The sequence below is a fragment of the Passer domesticus genome, chromosome 8 (genome assembly GCF_036417665.1).
Source record: "Passer domesticus isolate bPasDom1 chromosome 8, bPasDom1.hap1, whole genome shotgun sequence".
Classification (NCBI taxonomy): Eukaryota; Metazoa; Chordata; class Aves; order Passeriformes; family Passeridae; genus Passer; species Passer domesticus.
In genome coordinates, this window is record NC_087481.1 from 1,760,491 (window position 1) to 1,782,901 (window position 22,411).

Here is a 22,411-nt window from a genome sequence, read left to right on the forward strand (position 1 = left end):
GGGGGGTGGAGGCAGCAGGTGCATAGGCACCTTTCCTTCATATCCCATCATTTCTGGCCCAGCTAAGGATCCAAATCGGGACCTGTTCAAACTTCAGTGAAAGGGTCACTTCCTGTCAGCAAAAACATCTCAGAGTTCTACCTACAGCAAAGAAATTGAAAATTTATCACACAGGATTGGCTTGGTCTCTTTACCTTATGGCCTTTTCTCTCTGAGCTCAGCTCCTGTATTTTTGCCCGGGGCTCGTCACAGCCACTGCCATTTTTCCCATTCTCCTGCTCTCCACTGCATGTCTGACTTGTTGTGGTAGAAGGAGAGCTCTTCTGGATGGGAGGCAATGGCTTGGAGGGAAGGAGCATAGAGGGATTTGCCAGAGAAAACCTCTTGGTGAGAGGGTAGCCCGTCAGGCCTGCAAAGTGGAGACAAAAATGTAACAGAGGCCACAATGCAAAACCTAAAACATCTGAAGCTCCATATTTCATGGGACACATTTCCTGGAAACTTCTAAAGAGCTGGACAGGGAAACATGCTCTTGCTGGCAGACACTTGGAGTAGGCCATAGGAAAAACCCTGCCCCACTTCCACAGAGGCACCCCAGGAACAGCCTGGCCTCTGGGCTGCCCTGGGACAGCAGGGAGCCCAGAGCCCTGTGCTCTCCAGCAATGGCTCAGCTGCACATGCACCCTCCTGCTCCTCTGCCTGCCCCACAGCTGAGCAGCCCTCCAGCTGCACGGGGCACTGGCAGCAGCACAGCTCATTGCAGGGCCACATGCAGGGCACAGCTGTTCCCTGGCAATGTGCACAGCCTGGCTGGGCTGCCACAAGACCCTTCCTCCCAGCAGAGAGCGGCCCAGCTCCCCCTTCACCTCTGTGTGAGGCTGAGCCATGCTCTCAAGGGAAGAAGTGAGTTATGTGAAGGCCCACTTTTATCATCAACACATCTAATAGGTATGGCACTCGATGGGAATAATTTTTAATTATTGGGAAAATTTCTTTGGTTTTCTTTTTCATGAAACTACTCTGCGTTACATTCCTCTCAACAGTATTGAGTTAGCAAGTGTGAAGGGAAAGGTGGAAGGCTCCAAAGCTAAGAGGGAAAAAAATTCCTTCTTGAGGCTGGCCTTCTGGGAATCCCTAGGAAAGACCCACACAGCTGTGACTGCTATTTCTGAAAACCACAAAGACCTCTCAGCAAGCAGGCAGGCCTTATTGGTATTTCTGTACCACCGTAATACCATCCCCTGGGTGGGACCCCATCAGCAAGCAGAGGAAGAACAGGAAATTTTTCTGTACTGAGACCCAACATTGATGGTAAAGAAAGCAACAGGACTTGAATCTCATGGCCATGTCCAGTTTGTGGGCAGCTGTGGCCACAGTCCCTGTCCTGGCTGACAGTATGACTGATTTGGCTACTGTCAAACAGGAGAAAGCAGAGTAAACTAATGACAGAATGTTGTGATGCCATGGGCACCCTTGCAGGATCCTCTGTAGCTGTCAGCCACCTACTCTGACAAAGAGCCAGCACTGACCACCACGGAACAGTTTTCCCTGAAATATGGTGGGATTTGTTTTCCATTTGGCTTCAGCCTTTCAGCTCCTTCCTATCCTCACCTTTTCCTTCAGAGGTTTTTCCTTTTCCACTAAAGTCCATCTTCAAACCCGTGCTTCTGCCTGGCAGAAGGATCTGGGTTTGACTCTGGGAACACTCTCAGAGCTGACAGCGACAGGAGCTTGGTGCCCAGCCTCAGAACAAGGCCGGGTGACTCCGATCGCCAGCGCTCGGCACAGAGAGGCAGAGCCAGACGCGTCTGCTGCCGCTGCGGCCGTGCCAACCACAACCTTCACAGCCTTCACAGCCCCAGCGTGGGGCTGCCCCTTTGTGACACAATAGCCCATGGGGCTGCCCCTTTGTGATGCAATAGCCCGTGGTTCTCTCATTTCCATGGCTGCAAGACCCCACCCCAACTCCATCCCCTTCCCTTCCCAAGGGCAGCCAGCCCTGAGCCCAGCCTGGCCAGGCCTGAGGCTTTCACACTGTCTAGGAAGTAAACCCTCTCCAAAGCTACTTTTCAAGTCCTTTATTTCTGTAAATTCATTTCTGTAATTTATTTCTGTAATTCCCACTCAGATCTGGGTTGCAGCTGGATGGTGTGGGAATTGGTTAATTTCTCTTCACATCAAAAAAAGTGCTGGGACACAAAGAATGGCACCGGGCCGTGGAAGTAAAAGCAGCTTTGCACTCCCCAGTAGATGACCCCAGAATTCAGCTGGCCGATAGCTTTAGAGAACAAATTGACCATCCAAATATTCCACTTTTGCTCTGCTTCATTGTTCTAGGGGTTTATTCCCTGCTTGCTTTTTTGCATAAACACCCAAACCCAACATAAACATGATCTGCCTCAAAACATTTCTGATCTTGGCAGTTCCTGACAATTCAAACTTTTCATGATGGAAATAGCACAGGGCAGGTTATTCTCAAAAACGTGGATAAAACTAATCCTGCTTGATTTGGCAAAACTAAGCCTGAGCCATGGGACCAGTGGGTCTGATCCCTTTTTCTGCATCTGCAATATTATTTCTTCAAGTCTCATGTCTCCTGTCTATTCAAAGAAGCTTTGCACTCTGCATCAGATGCCCCCAGTGTTCAGTGGGCCCGTATCATCAGTGTATCTCTAGGGTGTAAACTGGCCATGCAAAGTTCTCCCTCATTGTGGCAGGGGTTTATTCCTGCTTGCTTTCCTGCAGACACACCCAAACCCAACATTGCAACACCTGCCTCAAAACAATTCTCATTTGGACTGTCTCTGAAAATTCAAACCTATACTCAGAGCGTTTCCCTGTCCCCAGGGCCAGGCTCCAAGGCTGGCCTCTCACCTGCATGGAATGAAGAAGAGCTGCTGCCCTTGCCAGCGGCTCCGGGGTCTGGTGATCAGCGCTCTGAAGGCAGCTTTGTACACACCCTGCCCCTGAGCCAAGCAGCATTCCTGGGCATTGGCACCACCTCTGCAGCCAACATCCTCCAGGACAGCTGCAGCAAGAAGATTGCAACAAGTGCTGGCTGAAGGAGTCTCCAGGCTGCGGCAGCCCTTCACCTGCTGGAATCATCTTGTGCTGCCATGGGAGAGCAAAGGGGGTGATGGGCTCTTTGAAAATGAGGGTCTCCCCCTTGTGCTGCTGCTCGCTGGGCTGATACAGCTGCTGCTGCCTTCCCCCACAGCTGTGTCAGGAGCCTGCCTGGGAAAATAACACTGCCAGTGCCAGTGCCAGCCACTGATCCCTGCCATGGCCCTGCCCACAGGGCGTCCTGCCCACCAAACCGCTCCAGTCAGGTGATGTCAGACAACATCAAAATACATTCAAACGATGCATTTCCCACTTTCTGGCAAAATCATGGCCATACAGTCCACGTGTTGGAGGCAGACTGCTGTTGGCAGAAGGGGGAAGCCCCAGCAGCTGCTCCCCCCATGGCAGCAGAGGCAAGCCTCCCACCATGCCCACTGCTGTAGAACCCAGTTGCTTTGGAGTTGCTCCCACTCAACTCAGGCTGCTGCTACAGCAGCAGCATCACTTCACACATTTCATAACAGACTTGGAATGGCACACAGGACTTGCCCCAAGAAGTACAAAACATTTCTTTTAAAGTGGAGTGGGCAGGAGAGTTAGAATAGTTTGCTCCTTTTTAATACAAGCATACCTGATTTAAGCAGGGACACTGGGCTAATCATACTGGGGACTGGTTTGTAATTCTTGTCTCTAGCAATTCCCACCAGTTTGCAAGCATTTTTCACTAGGGGGTAGATAAGATTTTACAGCACATCCATGAGCAAGTCTGAGCCTGAAGTCAAAGCACAAGAAAATACTCCCAAATCTGCCACCCATGGGAAAAGGAAGCAGAAAAGCAGATGAAACAAGTGCCATTGCAGCTAAATTGCCTGTATTTATCCCATGGTCCAACCTTCCTGTACAAAAGCACCTCAATTCAAACACACAGCTTAAGATCAAGGAATAAAAGTGCTTTGAGAACATTTAAAGCCTGATTCCTATTACTTTCAAGGAGAGGTCAATGCTAAATTCCTTAAAAACACAAATGCAGGTCTATTTGGGACTGCATCCTTCAAAAGCACAAATGGAGGTTTAGAATTGCAGAACTTTTTCCATTGGAAAAGACCTTTAAGATCATAGAGTCCTTCCCATAATCTGAGACTGCTGACACTGCCAAGGCCACCCCTAAAGCCTATCCCAGGACGGGATGCTATTGGCATTCTTGGCCACCTGGGCACCCTGGCTCTCAGCCACTGCCAACCAGCACCCCCAGGTGCTCTTCTGCTGGGCGGCTTCCCAGCCACTCTGCCCCCAGCCTGTAGCCATCCATGGGGGTGCTTTGGCTCCAGTGGAGGACGGGCACTTCACCTTGTTGAACCTCACGCAAGTGGCCTCAGCCCATGATCCAGCCTGTCCAGATCCCTCTGGCAGATCAGCACTCCCGCCCAGCTTGGCATTGTCTGTAAACTGCCTGAGGTGCCCTTGATCCTCTCTTTCCCATCGTTGGCAAAGATGAGAAACACAACTGGTCCCAGTACTGAGCCCTGGGGAACACCACCTGTGACCAGGCACCAGCTGGATTTAATTCCACTGAATTCCACCCCTCCCTGGGCCTGGCCATCCTGACAGTTTTTACCCATGGAAGAGTGCACTAAGGTCTTCAGTCTTTTCCTCATTCTTTGTTCTGTGTTTCCACCCACATCCAGGAAAAGACAGAGATTCTCCTTAGCCCTGCTTTTGTTGCTGATGGATTTACAGAAGCATTTTTATCCTCTTTGCAATTTTCTAGGAAGAAATTCTCTACAGTGAGGCTGTTGAGGCACTGGGAACAAGTTGCCCGGAGGAGCTGTGGGTGCCTAAGGAAGGGTTTGCATCTGCCCCTGCTCTCTCCACTTCCCTTCTTAGTCATGACATGGGGGGCCTGAAGCAACTCCAGACTGAGGACAAGGTGAACATGGCTCAGCCTCACACAGAGGTGAGGGGGGAGCTGGGCCGCTCTCTGCTGGGAGGAAGGGTCTTGTGGCAGCCCAGCCAGGCTGTGCACATTGCCAGGGAACAGCTGTGCCCTGCATGTGGCCCTGCAATGAGCTGTGCTGCTGCCAGTGCCCCGTGCAGCTGGAGGGCTGCTCAGCTGTGGGGCAGGGAGAGGAGCAGGAGGGTGCATGTGCAGCTGAGCCATTGCTGGAGAGCACAGGGCTCGGGGCTCCCTGCTGTCCCAGGGCAGCCCAGAGGCCAGGCTGTTCCTGGGGTAGCTCTGTGGAAGTGGGGCAGGGTTTTTCCTATGGCCTACTCCAAGTGTCTGCCAGCAAGAGCATGTTTCCATATGCAGCTATTTAGAAGTTTCCAGGAAGTCTGTCCCATGAAATATGGAGCTTCAGATGATTTTCTTTTGTATTGCTGGCTCTGTTGCATTTTGTGTCTCCCCTTTGCAGATCTGACTGCCTACAGCCTTACCAAGCAGTTTTCTCTGGACACTTCCAATGTTCTCTTACCCACAAAGTCTTTGTCTCCCATCCAGAAGAGCTCTAATTCCTCCAAGCTCAGGAAGAAGCTGCTGCCTGTCTGAAGAGTGTCACAAGAATAGGATTTATGTGTTAGGCTTCATAGTTAGATATGGATATATATTCTGATATTTAGATGTCGTTTTGAATAAAGGTTTTGATTGTATCTTTCAATTTTGATGACATATTTTTAATTCTATATATTTTATTTTCGTTATTTAAAAAAAAAATAATTAAATAAACCATAAGGAGAATGTGAGACCAGGACCTGCTAGCCTAGAGATTATGGGAGTGCAGCTTGCTTGATGTGCCAGTGTCTCACCACATCCTTTCCTCACTGCACATCTCTTCTTCCTCTTTTGCCACATTTTCTTTCTGTCATTAGTGCTGCTCTTTGTTACTTGGCATTACAATAGGGCCACACATTGACATATTTGGGGGACAATGGAACCAAAAGATCCTGTATAGTCAAAAGATTTCTACCTGGATATGTTGTGTGCTCTCAGAAGGCCTGAGCAAAGAAACCAAGAGAAGTGTGCCCAAATGCCAAAGCTTTGCTCCTTTGCAATCTCACAGAGGTCTGGCTCACAGGTGACTTCAGGCACAATTTCATAGGTAAGAGGAGGATGTGTATTTCACTGGGAAAAGATGCCCTGCTTTGGAATAGTTGTCTGTATGTAGATTTACCCAGGACAGCAGTCCAACAGTGTTTTTTGCAACTTGCTTGCCAAGGGATGAGTGGGCTGTGAGGCCAATAACAAGTGACAAGGGTTCCTCAAATCTATTGCCACTGCAGCCTGGGTGCCCTTCTGCCCAGGGCTATGGGATCATTTGTTCCCATGGACCAGTGCTTGCCAGGGTAATGAATTCCTGCATAGCTGGAACAAGCAATTCTGGATTCCGCTCCAGCTCTTGGTGGGCTGCATGATCATTGACAATGCTGCCTTTCCAGAAATTATTCTACAGTTTCCTTTCATAGTCATTTGAAGATTTAAACTTCACATTTCAATTTGTTTTGCCTTAGGGAAAAATACTTCTGGGCCCAGTGCAAACTGTAACCTTTTGACAGCAAAGTCCTCATGGCTGCCAGCTTCTGATGTTCTAGAAGAAACTGCATGTGAATGTGTTAATTGAGTTTTCTGAAGGAAAACTCTGTCTGACTCTGTGTCACGTGGCTGCATGTGTTGGCATAGCTATGGGTCTAGTCCTGGCCTAGTAAAGCCCAGGCAGGCTGGCATGTTGCAGGGAAAACAAGTCCACGAGCTGATGGGGTTGCCATCACCAGCAGAGCAGATGTGTCCTTTGGGGATTTCTCTGGAGACAAAATTAGGGGCCTGCTCCATGCCACAGTATGGATCTCTTAGATCCTTAGATCTTTCTAAACTATCCTAAAAAAGGCAGTGAAACTTCACATACCCTTGCACAATCACTGTTTGGATAGGGGCATTTTTGTCCCTCCTCAAAGCCATTGCTCTTGCACACCAGAAACATGAACATCCACCAACAGGAATGATGCATGGTCCTCCTGCTGCTGCTTCAGAGCTCTGGGAAGTGCAGACCTGGGTATTACCAATGGGAACACTTAATTAGCATTTCATGCTCCTTCAAGATGCCCAGATCTCAGGGCTTTTAGTTTCAAAGCAGCCACTGTACTTGCTCTAGGGAAGAACAGTAAATGGGAAACAGGGATTGCCAGCCTTGCAGGGGTGTGGGGAAAACCTGGAGTGTCTGCGTCAAAAGATGAATGGGAAGAGTGCAATTGCCAAAGCCAAAGCTTCATTAGGATAGCTGGGTCAGTTCTTTACTGCCTGCTTGCATGGAAATTATTTCAGAACCTCCTTTTTGTATCTCATGCAGAAAAGGAGATCTTAATAATACCATGCTACTTAAAAACACATTGTGATGCAGATCTGTAGTGATTCCCAATGAAGCAGACTGCCTGCTTTGTCACTGCCAGCCCTGGGGACCTTGCAAGAGACTGTAGGGTATGCCGTGCCTGTTTTATATCCAAGCAAAGCTTGAGTTTGCTTATTAGTGTGGAATAAATACAAGGGTAATAAAATGGACAATTAAACTGGTCACTTTGGAGGATATGCTCATGCTTTCACATGTCAGACCTGTACCTCATGCTCCCAAGGCTTGTTACTCATCATGAAATATTTCAATAAAAAACCACAGCTCCTGTGTTACATCTGAATAAAATTGCATCAGTTCATCAAGAATTCTGCTGGCAAGAACAAGACAAAAGCCGTCTGACACTCACTTCAGCTGTCCTGGATTTCTGCAGCCCTTTGTGAAACGCTGCTGTAGGCAGAGTGTTTGGAGTTGGTTTGGGCCTTTATGAGAGATCTGTGTAACAGGATGCTGGGCTCTCCTGGCAGAAAACTGTCCAAGCCCAGGGACATGGTGCCGGCAGGAGTGGAGCAGCCCCGCTCCCAGCCCGAGAGCGTGAGCTGAGCCACGCCGGGGAGAAAAGACACCGAGGGGCTCCAGCCCAGCTGCTTCACCTGCCGTGACCGCTCCACAGAGCTCTGCCTCTGGGAGAAAGTCGACGCTGGACAAGCATGGAGCTTTCATCTGCTGCTGGAGCTGCTCCGTGACAGCTCCCGTTCTTCCTGAGGGAGAACCCAGCACCACCTTGTAACGCGTGTCCTGGGGGGATTTTCCTCCGGCATTCTGGGTCTTTGTCCCAGCAGGGGGACGGTGAGGTCTGGCAGTTTGATATCTAGAACTCACTGGCCTTTTTGCTTGCTTTTCAGCTATTCCACTTGTTAATAAACTGTTGCAATTTTTTTCCACTTTCATCTATTAGTATTCATTTCCTGTTACTGGAAGGGGATTGTTGGAACACTTTAGAGGAGACGACTCATTGCAGAGTGTCCTGTATTAAGTTCTCCCAAACTGTGTGAGACACATGGCTTCACACAGGAGCAGCCCCGAGGCTGCTGAGGGGAAGGCACAGAGGAGGACAAACCCAGTATTTCTGAGGGGAATTCCTTGACACCAAACCAACCTGAGTCGTCCAACAGCTGACCTGACATTTTGAGACATGGGCCAAAGGGGAAAGCTTGCAGTGTGTTTGGTCCAGGCCGGGTCATGCTCAAGGCAAAGGTGTGTCAGTGCACTTGGCTCCTTCTCTCCTCATTGTGTCCAGCACACACAGGAGCCCAGAGCTCCTGCAGAAACCATCACAGCACTCAGTGTGTGAGTTGTGCTCAGTGCTCAGTGTGCTCAGTGTGCTCACACAAGTTGTGTGAGCAACTTGTGTCCAGTGCTCACATTGAGCTGTGTCCAACACTGCACCTCATTGGAATGAGGAACTGTTCCAGCTCTTTTAGGAGCTAAGGAGGTTTGGCCTTCAGATCAGCTCCTTCCCAGCTCTTGATTTGCTGCCCTGGCTGAGCTGCTGCTTGTGGCAACACTTGTTGCACAGCTGCCAGCCCTGCTCTGCTGGCCAGCAGCCACTGCAGGAGCTTGTGCCAGTGACAGCGAACCTTTCAGATCTTCCTCAGGAAAGCTCAGGGCAGAACTTGTCAAAAGAGCATTGCCTGGGCCATGCCTTTGACATTAAATCTCTCCTCTGTGCTTGGTGCCACACACAGTAAATATCTGAGGAAGCAAGTTTTATGCTCCAGAAATTCCTTAAATCAATCATTTAAACTGTAACAGAACACAATCTGGGATGTGTAATCTCACTTTAATTCATTTGCAGAAAGCTTCAGCTGTGTGACCTAAATGACCTTGCCACCAAGAACTCAGAAAAATGGGAGAGATGGAATCAGTAGCACAAGGATCTGCATTGTGATTCTCCCACAGGCCTGAGGACACGGCCCACTTCCACTGGGCCATGCCTTTTTACCCTACATCAAAACCTCGTGCTTCAGATTGTGGTGGTGAATGGCCCCGGCCTTGTCCGGCCACACGGTGACCTGAGAAACGCTTGTCAGGCCTGGGCCTTGCTGAGCAGCCCCTGGGCCCAGCTCCTCTTGAGCTTCCCAGAGACACCGAGCGCTGCCAGGCACTTGTGCTGTCTGACGAGCTCCTGGGGTGTCCTGTGAACTGCCTTGGAAACCGCTTTTCCTGCCTCAAAGGCATGACATCCTCCTTCTCCCACTCTCAGAGCCAGGCTGCTGACCCACGGGGCGGCCACGATGAAGCGTTGATGGCTGAGGCCCCTCGCCTGTGGCCCATGAACAGCGCTCCCAAAGGAGGCCCTTGGGGCTCTCCTGGAGCCCAGAGGTGCCAGCAGCAACCTCCCTCTGAGTGGGGCCTCGCAGAGCCAGCGTGCTCTCAAGCTTGCTGCACTGGCAGCATGACTGAGCAGCCATGGATCCTGGGCCAAGAGCCCCACTCCTGGAGGCTCCAGTTTAACCACTGCTCAGCTCCAGTGCTGTTAAGCTTTTAGGCCGTATTCCTTTTGATCCTTGTCCTTTCTGTCCCTTTCTCAAATGCACCTAAACACACACACACACACACACACACATAATTCTCAGAATGTTTCTCATTTGATTGACTGAATTTTGTTCCTTGCTTTTTTCCTCATGTTGTTCCTTAACCAAGTAGTAAGTAATAATGTGAATGTTGCCAATGAATTTTCTTGAGCTGTTGCTTAATATTCTATCTGGCTTTTACTGAACCTTGCCTGGGAATTTTTAAGCAATCTCAGACACTTGCTCGTAACAAGCCTTGGGAGCATGAGGTGCAGGATTGACACTGGAAAGCAAGAGAGTCATTCAAGAGGGATGAGTTTAACTGTCCATTTTATTACGCTTCTATTTATTTCGCTCTAATAAGCCAAGCCAAGCTTTTCTTGGAGGCAGAATGTGTGTGGGAGGCACTACAATATTATCCCATAGCTCTGGGCTGAATAGCACCCAGACTTGGGTTGCACGAGCTGGGGAAAAAGATGTTCCTGCCCTTGAACTTCCTTCCTATCCTCTCAACAACTGAAAACAAAATTATAAATCAATAAACTATAATTACAATGAAATCAATTATAATAAAAATGAAATATTTTTCCTTCCAATACTCCAATGATTCAAGTGAAAACAACAATAACAATTACTATAATATTACCAATAAATATAAACAAATTATATACTAAGAAATATCTTCTGAAAATTTTCGTGCAATAACTAATATACCTTAGATTAAAAATATCTAAAAATACTATCATACAATCTAACACACCTTAGTAAAACAATTCATATTACAAACACACTAAAAAGAAAACCAAGCACCACTAGAATTTCTCCTACATTTTAACCAAACAATTAAACTTTAATAACACCCTAAAGTACTCTAAAACAATTCAAATAATTTTTAAAATTTAATTGTAGGTGAGTGCTTTTATTTGGATATTGGTTTTTGGATTGTTTGTGTTAGATTATTTAAAAAATGGGATTTTTAAAGCAAATTAATCAGCTGAGGAGGAGGCACTCTGCAAAAAGAACTGACTGAAAAGGAATGGGACAGAAATCAGTAACTCTGAAAGTTTTATTTGCTGTCAAATACATCCCACCCAGCCAGCCCCACACAATCCCCATCCCACCACTCCCAATTGGGATCCCACTTCTCCCAATCCCCTTCCAACCCCATCTCACCCTGGTGGCTGTGGAATGGAGTGAGTTTGGCCTGGGATTGAGTTTTTTTGAGGAGGGAACAAGCAATTTGAGGAGGGATTGAGCCTTTATGGGTTAAAATTCAGTTGTTTTCAGTTGGATTTGAGTTGTTGTGTGGTGACAGAGCCATCCGTCTTGGCTTTTGGAGGGCAAAGAGAGGAAGAAAAGAAAAAAATTAAAGCCAAACCAAAAGGACAATCAGGCAGGTGTGTTCCCACCACGGATCACAGGGAATGTGGGTCACCAGGGCTGTGCCCAGCGTGGGTCCTGCAGTGGGGGATGGAGCTGGAGCAGCGCACGAAGCTCTTCCCGCACTCGGGGCACTCGCAGGGCTTCCCTCACCGGTGCCTCCGTTGGTGTCGGGTCAAGTGAGAGCTGCAGGAGAAGCTCTTCCCACACTGGGGACACTCGTAGGGCCTCTCCCCAGTGTGGATGCGCCGGTGGGTGATGAGGTGGCAGTTCTGCCTGAATCCCTTCCTGCAGTCGGGGCAGCAGAAGGGCCTCTCCTCTGTGTGACTCTGATAGTGCTGGAATAGATGGGAGCGGATCGGAAACCCCTTCCCACACTTGGAACACTCGTAGGGCCTCTCCCCAGTGTGGATCTTTTGGTGGACAATCAGGCTGGAACGCTGGCTGAAGCTTTTCCCATACTCCCCACACTCGTAGGGCCGTTCTCCAGTGTGGGTCCTCTGGTGCAGGATCAGGGTGGAGCTCTGCCTGAAGCTCTTCCCACATTCCTCACACTCATGGGGCCTCTCCCCAGTGTGGATGAGCCGGTGCCTGACAAGATGGGCGTTCCGCCTGAAGCCCTGCCCGCAGTCGGGGCAGCGGAAGGGCCTCTCCTCTGTGTGCATGCGCTGGTGCACAAGGAGATCAGAGCTGGTCTGAAACCTCTTCCTGCACTGATCACATTCGTAGGGCCGTTCCCCAGTGTGGCTCCTCCGGTGCACGATCAGGTGGGAGCTCCACCTGAAGCTCTTCCCACACTCCTTGCACTTGTGGGGTTTCTCCCCATCAGGAACCTCCTCATGGACCACCAGCTCCGAGCTCTGGCTCCATCTTCGGCCGCCTTCCCGGCCCAGGCTGGCTCCTTCCCCCTCACATCCCCGCCATCTGCGTTTGCAGCCCCTCCTCATGCGGCATCTCTGGGGCTTTTCCTCCCCATTGGGTTCCTGCGCCATGGAGCCACTCAAAACGGCCTCTGCCATGAGGTTCTGCCGCAGGGATTTGTCCTCCCTGCTCTCCATCCTCAGCTCCTGCTCTGGGGGAGGAAGGACAAGGACAGGATGGCATTTGCCTCCGGGCCACAGGCAAGGGCAAGGAGATGCCCCCAGGCTGCCCTGCAGCCGGGGCCGTGCTGGGCTGGGAGATGGAGCAGGAGAGAGGGTAAAGGGGCACTGAGTTCCTCCTCACCTGCCTCAGTGTCCAGGGACATCTTCCACTTCCTCACAGCCTCACAAGAACTGGCAATGGGAAATCCTGGTTTGGGGAAAACTAGGGATGAGCACATTGACTTTGAAAGTCTTTCTGTCCAAGTCCCTCTCTACAAGTCACTGGCCATCTGGGCTCCAGAAAAACCTCCCAAACACCAAGATTCAGCGTTGAAAAAGCCTCCCAGGAATTCCCCGTACCTGGACCCTACCCTCTTCTGTTTAGAGTTCCCCCCTGTCCCAGCTGCTGGGGTCACGCTTGCATTGGGGGTCCCCCTTCTCCTCGGTGCCCGCCCTCCCCAGCCTGCTGGCAGTCCCAGCAATCCCAAAAGCTGCCCCCTCTTTGCTCCCCATTCAGGGGTGCCAGGGCTTTTCGGGCTCCCTTTTGGGCTCCCTTCTCCCTCATTCTCTGCTCTGGGCTGCAGGGGCTCCAAGGAGTCCCCCCTGCCCCTCTCCAGCCTCTGGAGGCTCCCGCCAATGGCGGTGCTCCCCCCTCTCTGGGCTCCCCACTTTGGGCTCCTGGGGGACACAGGGCTCTGCTCCTCCAGGCTGCCTCTGCCGCCAGCCGCCACCCCCCGATGTCCCCACAAGGGGCTTTTTCCACCCAGACTTGCACTTCTTCATTCTCCAAACATCCCCCCAAAAAACCCAACCCAGGCACTCCCCAGAATATGTGGGCTGAGCTCCACCTCCCCAGGCACCTCCAGACTTCCCATGTGCCTGACCCTGGGACGATCTGGAACACCTTGGACCCCCATTCCAGCCTTTCCCTGCCCCCAGCCCCACCCTTCTGCAAAACCAGACACGCCCTGAACTCCCCCTTCCTGAACATCCTGGGTGTCCCTATGTCATGTCCCACCTTTTTTGGTAAACCCTGCACTCCCCTTTCCTGGGCTCCAGGCCCCCTGGAACTCCCTTCTGCCTCTCCATGTCCCTGCCCCCCATTTCCGTGACCCTGAGCCCCTCCTGCACCCCCATTCCTGAGAACCGAGACCCCCTTTTACCTCATTGCCCAGAACTGAGACCCCCCTGCACCCCCTTATCTGGCACCAACTCAACTTTCCCCGGCCCCCGCCTCTCCCAGCACCCAGCCCCACCCTTTTGCCTGACCTGGGATCCCTGGGCCCCCATTCCTGCATTTTCCAGCCCCCAGACCCTCCTTTTTTCACTCCCAGGACATCCCGGTACCCCCTTTCCTGGGCACAGGATTCCCTGCACACCCCATCCCAGCTCTCCCAGTCCCTGCACCCCCTTTCCTTGACTCTGAGCCCCTGAACCTCCTTCCCAGCTCGGCCAGCCCTTCAAGTCCCCCTTTCCTTGGCCTCTTGACCCCCCTGGATCCCCAGTCTCTCACGTTCAGCCCCCCAGCTCCCCGATCTCGCTGTCCCCCCAGTACTGCACTCCCTGCAGTACCTGGCAGTGGCGCTGTCGCAGCCCGGCCCTGTCGCCGCGTCCTCTCAGTGCCCGTTCGGGCCCTGCCCGCCCAGCCCAACACGGTCGACTGCGGGGGACACTCCCCTGTGCCCGGGCTACAGCAGAGCGGCCGGGGCTGCCAGCCCTAAACCACAGGAGCAGCTGGCAGACGCTGCTGCAGGAAGAAAGGGCCCACTCTGGGCAGGGTAAAGCCAAGGTTTATTTCAGGGCTCAGAGCAGATCTGACCCTCAGGACAACCTGCTGCACACAGCACACACTCAGCCCCTGCACCAGCTTGGAAAGGGGGGCGCAAACAAGGCAAAGATACATCCAACAACCAATGGGGGAAACGGGGGGTGTGCAAACCGGGCAGATGGACATGAAGGAGAACAAATGAGGAAGCACCTTAAGGGAGGGTCCTGACCTCTGCCCAATCACTCCACGCCCCTGGGGGAAGATTCTGGAAAGAGGGGAAGGGAGGCTGAGGGATTGACAGAGGCCCAGGGAGGAGACTGGGGAATAGCTCTGCAGCCACAGGGAGGATTGACATGGGGGAGGAGGGAAGTCACTTGGGGCAAAGCATTTTCAGGAAAGAAGTGGGGCTACATCAGGGAACCATTGCAAACTGAGAACAAGGAGAATAAAACACAATACAACACGGCCCGGGGTCCCCCAGTCCTTGATTGTGGGGGACGTGGACGGGACCCCTGCGAGCGCTGGGGCAGTGAGCAGGGCCGGATGGAGCCGCAGAGAGCGGGGATAGTGGGGGGAGCTGAGCTGGGATATTGGGATAGCCAGAGCTGGGATATTGGGATAGCCAGAACTGGGATATTGAGATAGCCAGGGCTGGGACATTGGGATAGCCAGAACTGGGATATTGGGATAGGCAGGGCTGGGACATTGGGAGAGCCAGAGCTGGGATGTTGGGATGGCCAGGGCTGGGATATTGGGATAGCCAGGGCTGGATATTGGGATAGCCAGTGCTGGGATATTGGGATAGCCAGCCCCGGCTCAAGGACAGGAATGGGCCCGTGGCCAACAGTGCCCTGGAGACAGGGCCGGTACAACCAGAGCAGGGGGGACTGGGGGGAGCCGGGGGCTGGGCAGGGATCTGTGGGAATGGAGGACTCTGAGGGGCTGGGATGGGATCGCTACGAGGGGTGGGATTTCATCTCCTTCCAGATGGGACCCGGGAACTTTGCAGTGTCCAACGGTGCCACCTGGATCACCTGGAGGTGCTGGGAATGCAAAGGGATCATGGTGGAGCAGATGAAGCATTATCTGGGACACAGCTGTGTGGAAGAGCTCCCAAAATCCATCAGACATGGTCGGGAGGCTCTGGAGCACAAAGGTGGGTGTGGGAAGAGGAGGGGAGTTCCTGTGGGAATGTGGGATTCAGGAATGAGGGCCTTGGGAATGCAGAAATTGCCATGGAATTTCCATGGCCGGATCTCTCTCATCCCAGCCAGGTGAGAATTCCATGGATGGATCTCCCCCTAACCCATTGCCCTGGGAATTCCATGGGGAAATGATTTGAATGGATGACCAATGCAATGCCAGCAGTGCAATTGGGAAATACAAAGCTGTGTTTCGTGTCAGGTTCCTAGAGGCAACGTGTGTATTTGTGATTGTGATATGTGTGGAAACTGACCATGGGACAGTTATGAAGACAAATTCTAATAAATAACTGAGGAGGTAAAGCATGGAAGAAGGCCTTTGAACCTATCCTTTGTTCGCAATTACCCTTTGTAAGTCTTCAGTTGATTTAGGATCATTTGAATTAAAGCTTTAAGGATGTTTCTCTTTGACAGGAACTTTCTGCTTGTAGCTAAGCCTTAAAGAGTTTTGCAATAATAACCTTTTGAAGTATAATTTTAGAATATTGCTCGTAGTAAGGATCTTTGAAACCATAGCTTTAGAATATATAAAAAGGAAAGGTGCTTATCTCGATACATTAAAAAAAAACAGTGAAAAGCAGCTTAAGAAAGGAAGATGAACATCTACTCAAGGATTGATGGTTTCGACCAAGAGAAGCTGGACATCACTGTAATGAGATTTGGAATTAAAAGGTGGACCCATCTGGAATCTGGACCTCACCAGCTGGGAGACTTCTTTCTTCTTTCGGAAGCCGGACCCCACCATCTGGGGATACTCCTTTCTGGGATACATCCTGAGAAAAACTAAATCATAATAGTGTATAGAATTGTGACGTAAAAATTGGGAATGGAAACTGCTGAGAAAGTTTATGAGTACCCCTATCAATGCCTGTAAGCCTCAACTATCAGTGTGCAGCTGGAGGGAAAACTTCCCCCCCTGTACCCAGCCTGTATTGCTCATACTTTACCATATGAATTAATAAATTGATTGCTGCTTGAATATTGGCCTAGTCAAGCTTCTCATTTGTAACACAATGAGCCCTAATCCCTGCTGGGATTGCATGGGACATGGATGCCAATGCTGTGCCCAGGCCGGCTCTGCTGTGCCCGTGGCAGCGCCAGGGGAGTGCCCTGTGCCTGCCCTGAGCCCAGCAGGAGCCTTTCCTTGGCTGTTGTGTGCCTTGCCCGGGGCAGGAGAGCACTGCCGGAGCGGCTTTGGTGGCCCCGGGCACCTGGCCAGGCTGCAGCCGCTGCAGGGGCTCCTGGGGAATGTTGCAGAGCAAAGCTGAAAGCAAACAACAGTTTCTGGAGGGGATTCTGCCCCTGGGCCTGTGCTGGGAGCCCAAGGCCAACAGCCCCAAGTGCTGGAGCTCAGTGTCCCTCAGCCAGGCCGTGTTCCCTGGCTCTGCCCTGTCCCCTCTCCCTGTCCCCTGTCCCTCACCTGTCCCCTGTCCCTGCCTCCTGTCCTTGCCCCTCAGCTCTCCTCTGTCCCTGTCCCCTCTCCCCTGGCTCTGTGAGGTCCGAAGTGGCAGCAGGACCTGGGGCAGCCCTGGGGGAGAACAACCCTGAGCCCTAGCTGGGCCAGTTGCCCCAGTTCCCCCAGGGGTGCCCAGGTCACTCCCAGCATGGGCCCTGTGGCTCCCAGTTACTCCCAGTATGATCCCACTATGATCCCAGCATGGTCCCAGGTGTTACCATTCACCCCTAGGATGGTTCCAGCCTCTCCCAGTATGTTTCCAGTCACCCCCTCTTGCAGGTAAACCAGGACTCCTGAACAACTGACCGGTGTGACCAAGCAGAAGCTGTTTATTGTTTACATTACACACACTTTTCTGGATTCTACAAACTGCTAAGATCACACTTCTTGCTTCCTGCCTTTGTCTCGTTCCCTCGTTCTCTGCCTCCATTTCTCAGTCTCTGTGATTGGTCACCGTGCAGGTGTTTCACAGTCCCCTGTTATCCAGTTCCTGCCATCCTGGTGTGCCGTTTCTCAGCTTCTTTGTGCTTATTTTAGCACAGTTTATATCTCAGTCACCTTGATGAATTCCACAGAGCCCTGAGACAATTCTGATAAGAACAGTTGCAGAGGGTATGGCTGGTGCACACTGAGGCCTGAGTTGTTCAAATACATTGCTACAATTCCCCCTTCTTGCACCAGCCAGACCCTCTTTACTGTGTTCCCTACTAAGGGGGTCACCAACTTAATTATGCATGGAATAACACAAAGCAATAAAGTAATGACTACTAATACTAACATAATTCCCTTTACAATATCTTTCAACCATCCAGTTATTGCCCACCCCTTAAAACATTCATCCAACCCTCAGTCATTCACAGTCAATCTCTTCATGTTGTCCTGTAGTTGAGTTTCCTGTGAATGGATGCAGAATGCTCAGAGAGGTTCATACAACACATTCCTTCCAAGTCCTCATACCCGTGCCCATGTGCTAACAACAACAAATCTACAGCAGCTCTATTTTGCAGTGTGCCATGGCTAATACTATCTCCACCAGTGAGCATTTGATTTAGAACAGCTGAAGCTGTGTTCAGTTGTTTAGCTGCCCAGCATCCCAACTTATTCAGTGTAGTCAAAGCCTGAGCAGCCACAACACCTGGAGCAAGGAATGATGCTGAGATTCGTGCTGGAGCACCCCAAAGCTCTACATGATCATGACAATTAGATCCTAAGCCTGTGATTGCTCTTTTAGTTCTTCTGCTGTGTTCTGCTCTCCAGATAGTCTGATTTAGCATTTGTCACATGCTAGGGGCAAACATGCTTAGTTTTCCTAGGTAACAAGTTCCACCAAAGGGATTACTTGGAATTGCAGGCCAGGCTCTGTCCCCACAGATTAAAAAGACACCAAGTGGAAGCTTTCTTACAGTCTCATTTGCACCAGCACTGCCAGGATAAGTCCAATGTGGCAATATTTGGCCTTGTTCTGATATAATGGAGAATTGGGATTAAGGATGACACTATTATTCTTGGAATGTGGGACTAGAACATTGCTCAAATTGGTTATTTTTGCTTCCAGAAAGTAGTTAAAAAACAAGCAGTAATTTCCAGGAGCTGATCCTAACAGGTCTGGTTCTTGGGGTTCTAGTCCGGTTTCATTCAGGGATTGTGTGTGTTATCATACCTGCTTGGAAGCCTTCGCCCTTTGGCTTAATTCCCAGCCTTTTGCATCTGTCCAATTTTGTACCACCTCTGCTGATGTTACACCAATGATTCTCCATGCTTGATCTATTTGCTTCCACGTATGGCTTTCCTCTAGCTCCTACCCACCTTGCAAAACCAGTAAAATCACTCACTGGGATACCAATTAGACCTGTGCGGAAGGGATCTCCAGGCATGGCCAAGGATAAACGAGAGGAATCCACCCCAGCAGCCTTGGCCCAAGTAAGCCACATATTCTGTCAGTGCCATCCTGGTGGGTTAATTTCCTCTGCACTACAGATGTTACCACATACTACAGCCAATAGAAAAAAATCTCCCAAAACCCCACCTCTCTAATTTAAAGCTGTTCTTCATCTTGCTCATTGGTAAAGAACCCTTCCCCTCTGAGATCAGGGACAAAATCTGAACTAACTGTGCCTCTTGCTCTTTGAGCCCTTCCTCTGTTTCTTCTTTCCTGGTTCCTTTCTTTCCAGCTTCTCTTTGTTTGTTCCCTCTGATCAGGTCTAACTCCCCAGGTCCTAGGGATAAATATTTCCTTACCACACTCAATATCCTTGATTTTATTCTCTCTCTTTCTGCTCAAGCTTCTGGAGTTCACTACGATACCACTGAATAGCCTGCCCCAATTGCTCTTGATTTTCAAAGAAGCTCAGTGCTTCTTGAGCAGCTTCAGGGGAATTTCCTGTTCTTCCTGTCACTTGGGATAACACCACCCAGGTATTGAATTCTTGGCTGTGCCAACAGCTGCACACCCCACACCTTGCAAAGCTTCCTCCCTCAAACTCACACCACCTGTGTGCTCCACACCCACTCATTCTAATCTCACCCAAGGATAACAAAAGCATTTCCAGCTCTGAGGGCAATGGATGTTTTCAGGTGTTGCTGGTTGTAGGTTCATTAGTGGTATTAGGGATCAGAGTGTCCTTTTCTAGCCAGAGATGAACCCACTTTGCTGGTATCCATCAGGGTTCTTTGTCTGTAATGCCACAAACATAACCCCTTCCTCACATCAGTAAATCTGCAGGTCCTTCCCATAACCCTGTCCTAGGATTTTTAAAATAAACTTCTGGCCGATGCTGTACCAATTCAGAATCTTGCTGCAAACCTGAGTAATGTGTTAATGCTGGTGGTTCACTGTGATTGCCTACTAACCACAGAGGATTCATAGTGTGGACGGCTTTCAGCACTCTGTCCTGTGGGCTCAGCCCATCCTGCCCCATTTTTTGTTTATCAAGCAGTCCTTTCAGGACCTGATGTGTCCTTTTGATGACAGCTGACGTGTGGAGTTCCCTGGAATGCCTGTGCTATGCTTCACTCCCCAAGGAGCTGAGAAATTCTGGGTTTGCCAGGCTGTGTATCCTGCCCCGTTGTGTGTTCTGATTTCCTGAGGCAAGCCCATAACAGCAAAGCAGCCTGGCCAGTGTGGAATGCCAAAGCCAGAGCCTTCACTTGTCACAGGAGTGGCCCAAGCCATGGCAGAAAAGGTGTCTGTGGTCACATGAATGCGTTTAAAGCAACCCAAAGAGGCGCAGATGGTCACATCAGTTTACCACAGCTGCAGGGGCCCTGAACCACTGGGGTTGGCTCCAGGACCCAATCCAGCAATCATAGCCTGGCCCTGTGGACAGCTTGTGACAATTTCCTCAGCATCCTGCAGCCATATTCCAAATTGTTTGGGTAAAACTTTCACACTTTGATGAAAAACTCGTCAGCCCTTCTGGCTTGGCCAAATTTATTGATGCTGTGAGAAGCAGAGGCCCAGAGTGTTGCCACCAATTGGCCAGCCTTCTCCTTACCTAAGGCCAGGCCTCCCTCCAATCCAGAGTAATTCCAAATATGGGTAATGAAATAATCCTGTTTGTGAGAATTGAGACACTGGCACAGTTGCAAAAAGAGTTGCCACAACCCCTGGTCCTGGATTTCTCTGGAATTCTTCCAGCAGTGCTCGCTTCATGCGCTGGACAACACCACTACATAAAGAGAATCAGAAACAATGTTAAGGGGATCATTTGGCCACTTTTCAAACACTCTGATGAGAGCACGTAGCTCAAGAATCTGTAAGGAATCTCCTGGTGCCTCCAGGATTTCACTGAGTCATTTGCCTTTGTTCTGCCAAGTGAGGCCTGCTCTGGAAGTTTTTCCATTGGCATCAGGCAAGACATCTATTTGTTCATGCACAACAGCCCATCTTTATTCTTCACAGCTCATATTTCTATGGTTTTCTAAAGGCTTTCTGTTTAATTTTAATTGCTTAGTAGCTTACTGCCACTCAGTTCATTGGTTAGTAGTTGCTCATGCAGGTGTCAGTCAAAACCTTTCCTCTCTAACGATGTTTCCATTCTTGTCTCCTGCATAGAAGATATGGGTAGAAGTCTTTCTTCTCCCAGGTGCAAATTCCTTGCTCACAGGAACTTGTCAGGCTAGCTGTTAGCTGTACTTAGCCAAAGTAGCAGGCCTGAGCCATCATTTTACAAGGATAACAAGGCTCTTCTTTTATATGGCTTTACCTGTATGCAACATTGACATATGATTCTTTCAATCTTAAAGAATCATCTTAAATTTCTGTCATGTGAACTTTGACCTTTGTAATATTTGTGTATGATAGATTTGAGTTCAACTCTGTTTTGAATCATGCCTTCATGGAATCATAGACTCATGGAATCATGAAGGCTGGGAAAGCTCTGTGAGACCATGGAGTCCCAGCAGTGCTCGATGCCCACCTTGTCCCCAGCCCAGAGCCCTGAGTGCCACCTGCAGGCCTTCCTGGGACAGCTGCAGGGATGGGCACTGCAAAGCTCCCTGGGCAGCCCCTGCCAAGGCCTGAGCAGCCTTTCCCTGGGGAAATTCCTCCTGGTGTCCATGCTGAGCCTGCCCTGGCCCAGCCTGAGGCCGTTCCCTCTGCTGCTGTGCCTGTTCCTGGGAGCACAGCCCAACCCCCCGGCTGTCCCTCCTGTCAGGGAGTTGTGCAGAGGCAGAAGGGCCCCCTGAGCCTCCTTTTCTCCAGGCTGAGCCCCTTTCCAGCTGCCTCAGCCCCTCCTGGGGCTGCAGCCAGGATGGAATCCTGGTGCTGTCCAAAGAGCAATGTACAGACCTGCCACAGGTGCCTTTCCCAGCACATTTTAAACTTTCCTGGCTACAGAAAGGCTCTGCAGCAAGCACACGAGTCCAGTCAGTAGGGACAGTGCCAATGTCCTTTGGCAATGCATGCGGCCCAGCCCGGCCCGCGCTCGGTGCCGCGGTTGCCTGGTAACCGCACCCGGGCCCTCAGCGTCTGTGCCGGCGCCGCGGCCTCAGCGCCAGAGCTCGGCCCTGGCTGCTCGTTCACAGCCTCGGCGCCTTCAGGCGGCTGCACTCGGCCATTGCCACGGCAGTGGTTGGCACAGCATTGGTTTCTGTCAGCCAGTGATGTCAATTGGCGGAGAATTGGTCTCTGTGAGCGACTCCAGAACTCGCAAAGCATTGGTCTTTGCGAGGGACTCCTGAAGTCGCAGAACATTGGTTTCTGCCAGGGACTCCTGAACTGACAAAGCATTGGTCTTTGCGAGGGACTCTTGAATTTCTTTTGAAGGTAAAGATTGCCTCAAGTTCTACTGTCTGTTTTTGTCCCATCTGTGCTCTGAAAGAGAATGCCAGAGGGAAATAGAGGATGGGATAATGCCAGTCTTCAGTTTGGTGGCATGTGTAATAAGTAGTAATACATTTGTTCATTAATTAAATCAATAGCTAAATAACTATACAATATAAAACAATAGTTAAATAGCTAAGAAAACTTCTTGTGCAGATACATATGGTTGCTGGTTTACTATAGTGCCTTGGGAATTCCATTGTAAAGGTATGCCCTGTGAAAGGAAA

At 50.5% G+C, this 22,411-nt stretch overlaps 1 protein-coding gene and 1 long non-coding RNA gene across 2 annotated transcripts in view; both read right to left on the reverse strand.

Moving 5' to 3' along the window:
• Positions 1-11,256: 11,256 nt before the first annotated feature.
• Positions 11,257-22,411, reverse strand: part of LOC135306049 (zinc finger protein 420-like) — a 415,160-nt gene continuing 404,005 nt past the window's right edge. The window contains exons 4-5 of the mRNA XM_064429606.1: positions 11,544-12,159; positions 11,257-11,303 (exon numbers count right to left, since the gene is read on the reverse strand). Of these exons, the coding sequence (XP_064285676.1) occupies positions 11,257-11,303; positions 11,544-12,159 (663 nt within the window). The remainder of the gene's footprint in view (positions 11,304-11,543; positions 12,160-22,411) is intronic.
• On the reverse strand, positions 17,168-19,699 carry LOC135305801 (uncharacterized). Its single transcript, XR_010366785.1, has 2 exons — positions 18,522-19,699; positions 17,168-17,755 (listed from the first exon to the last, which is right to left on the reverse strand). It is a non-coding gene; the product is annotated as an uncharacterized LOC135305801 (long non-coding RNA).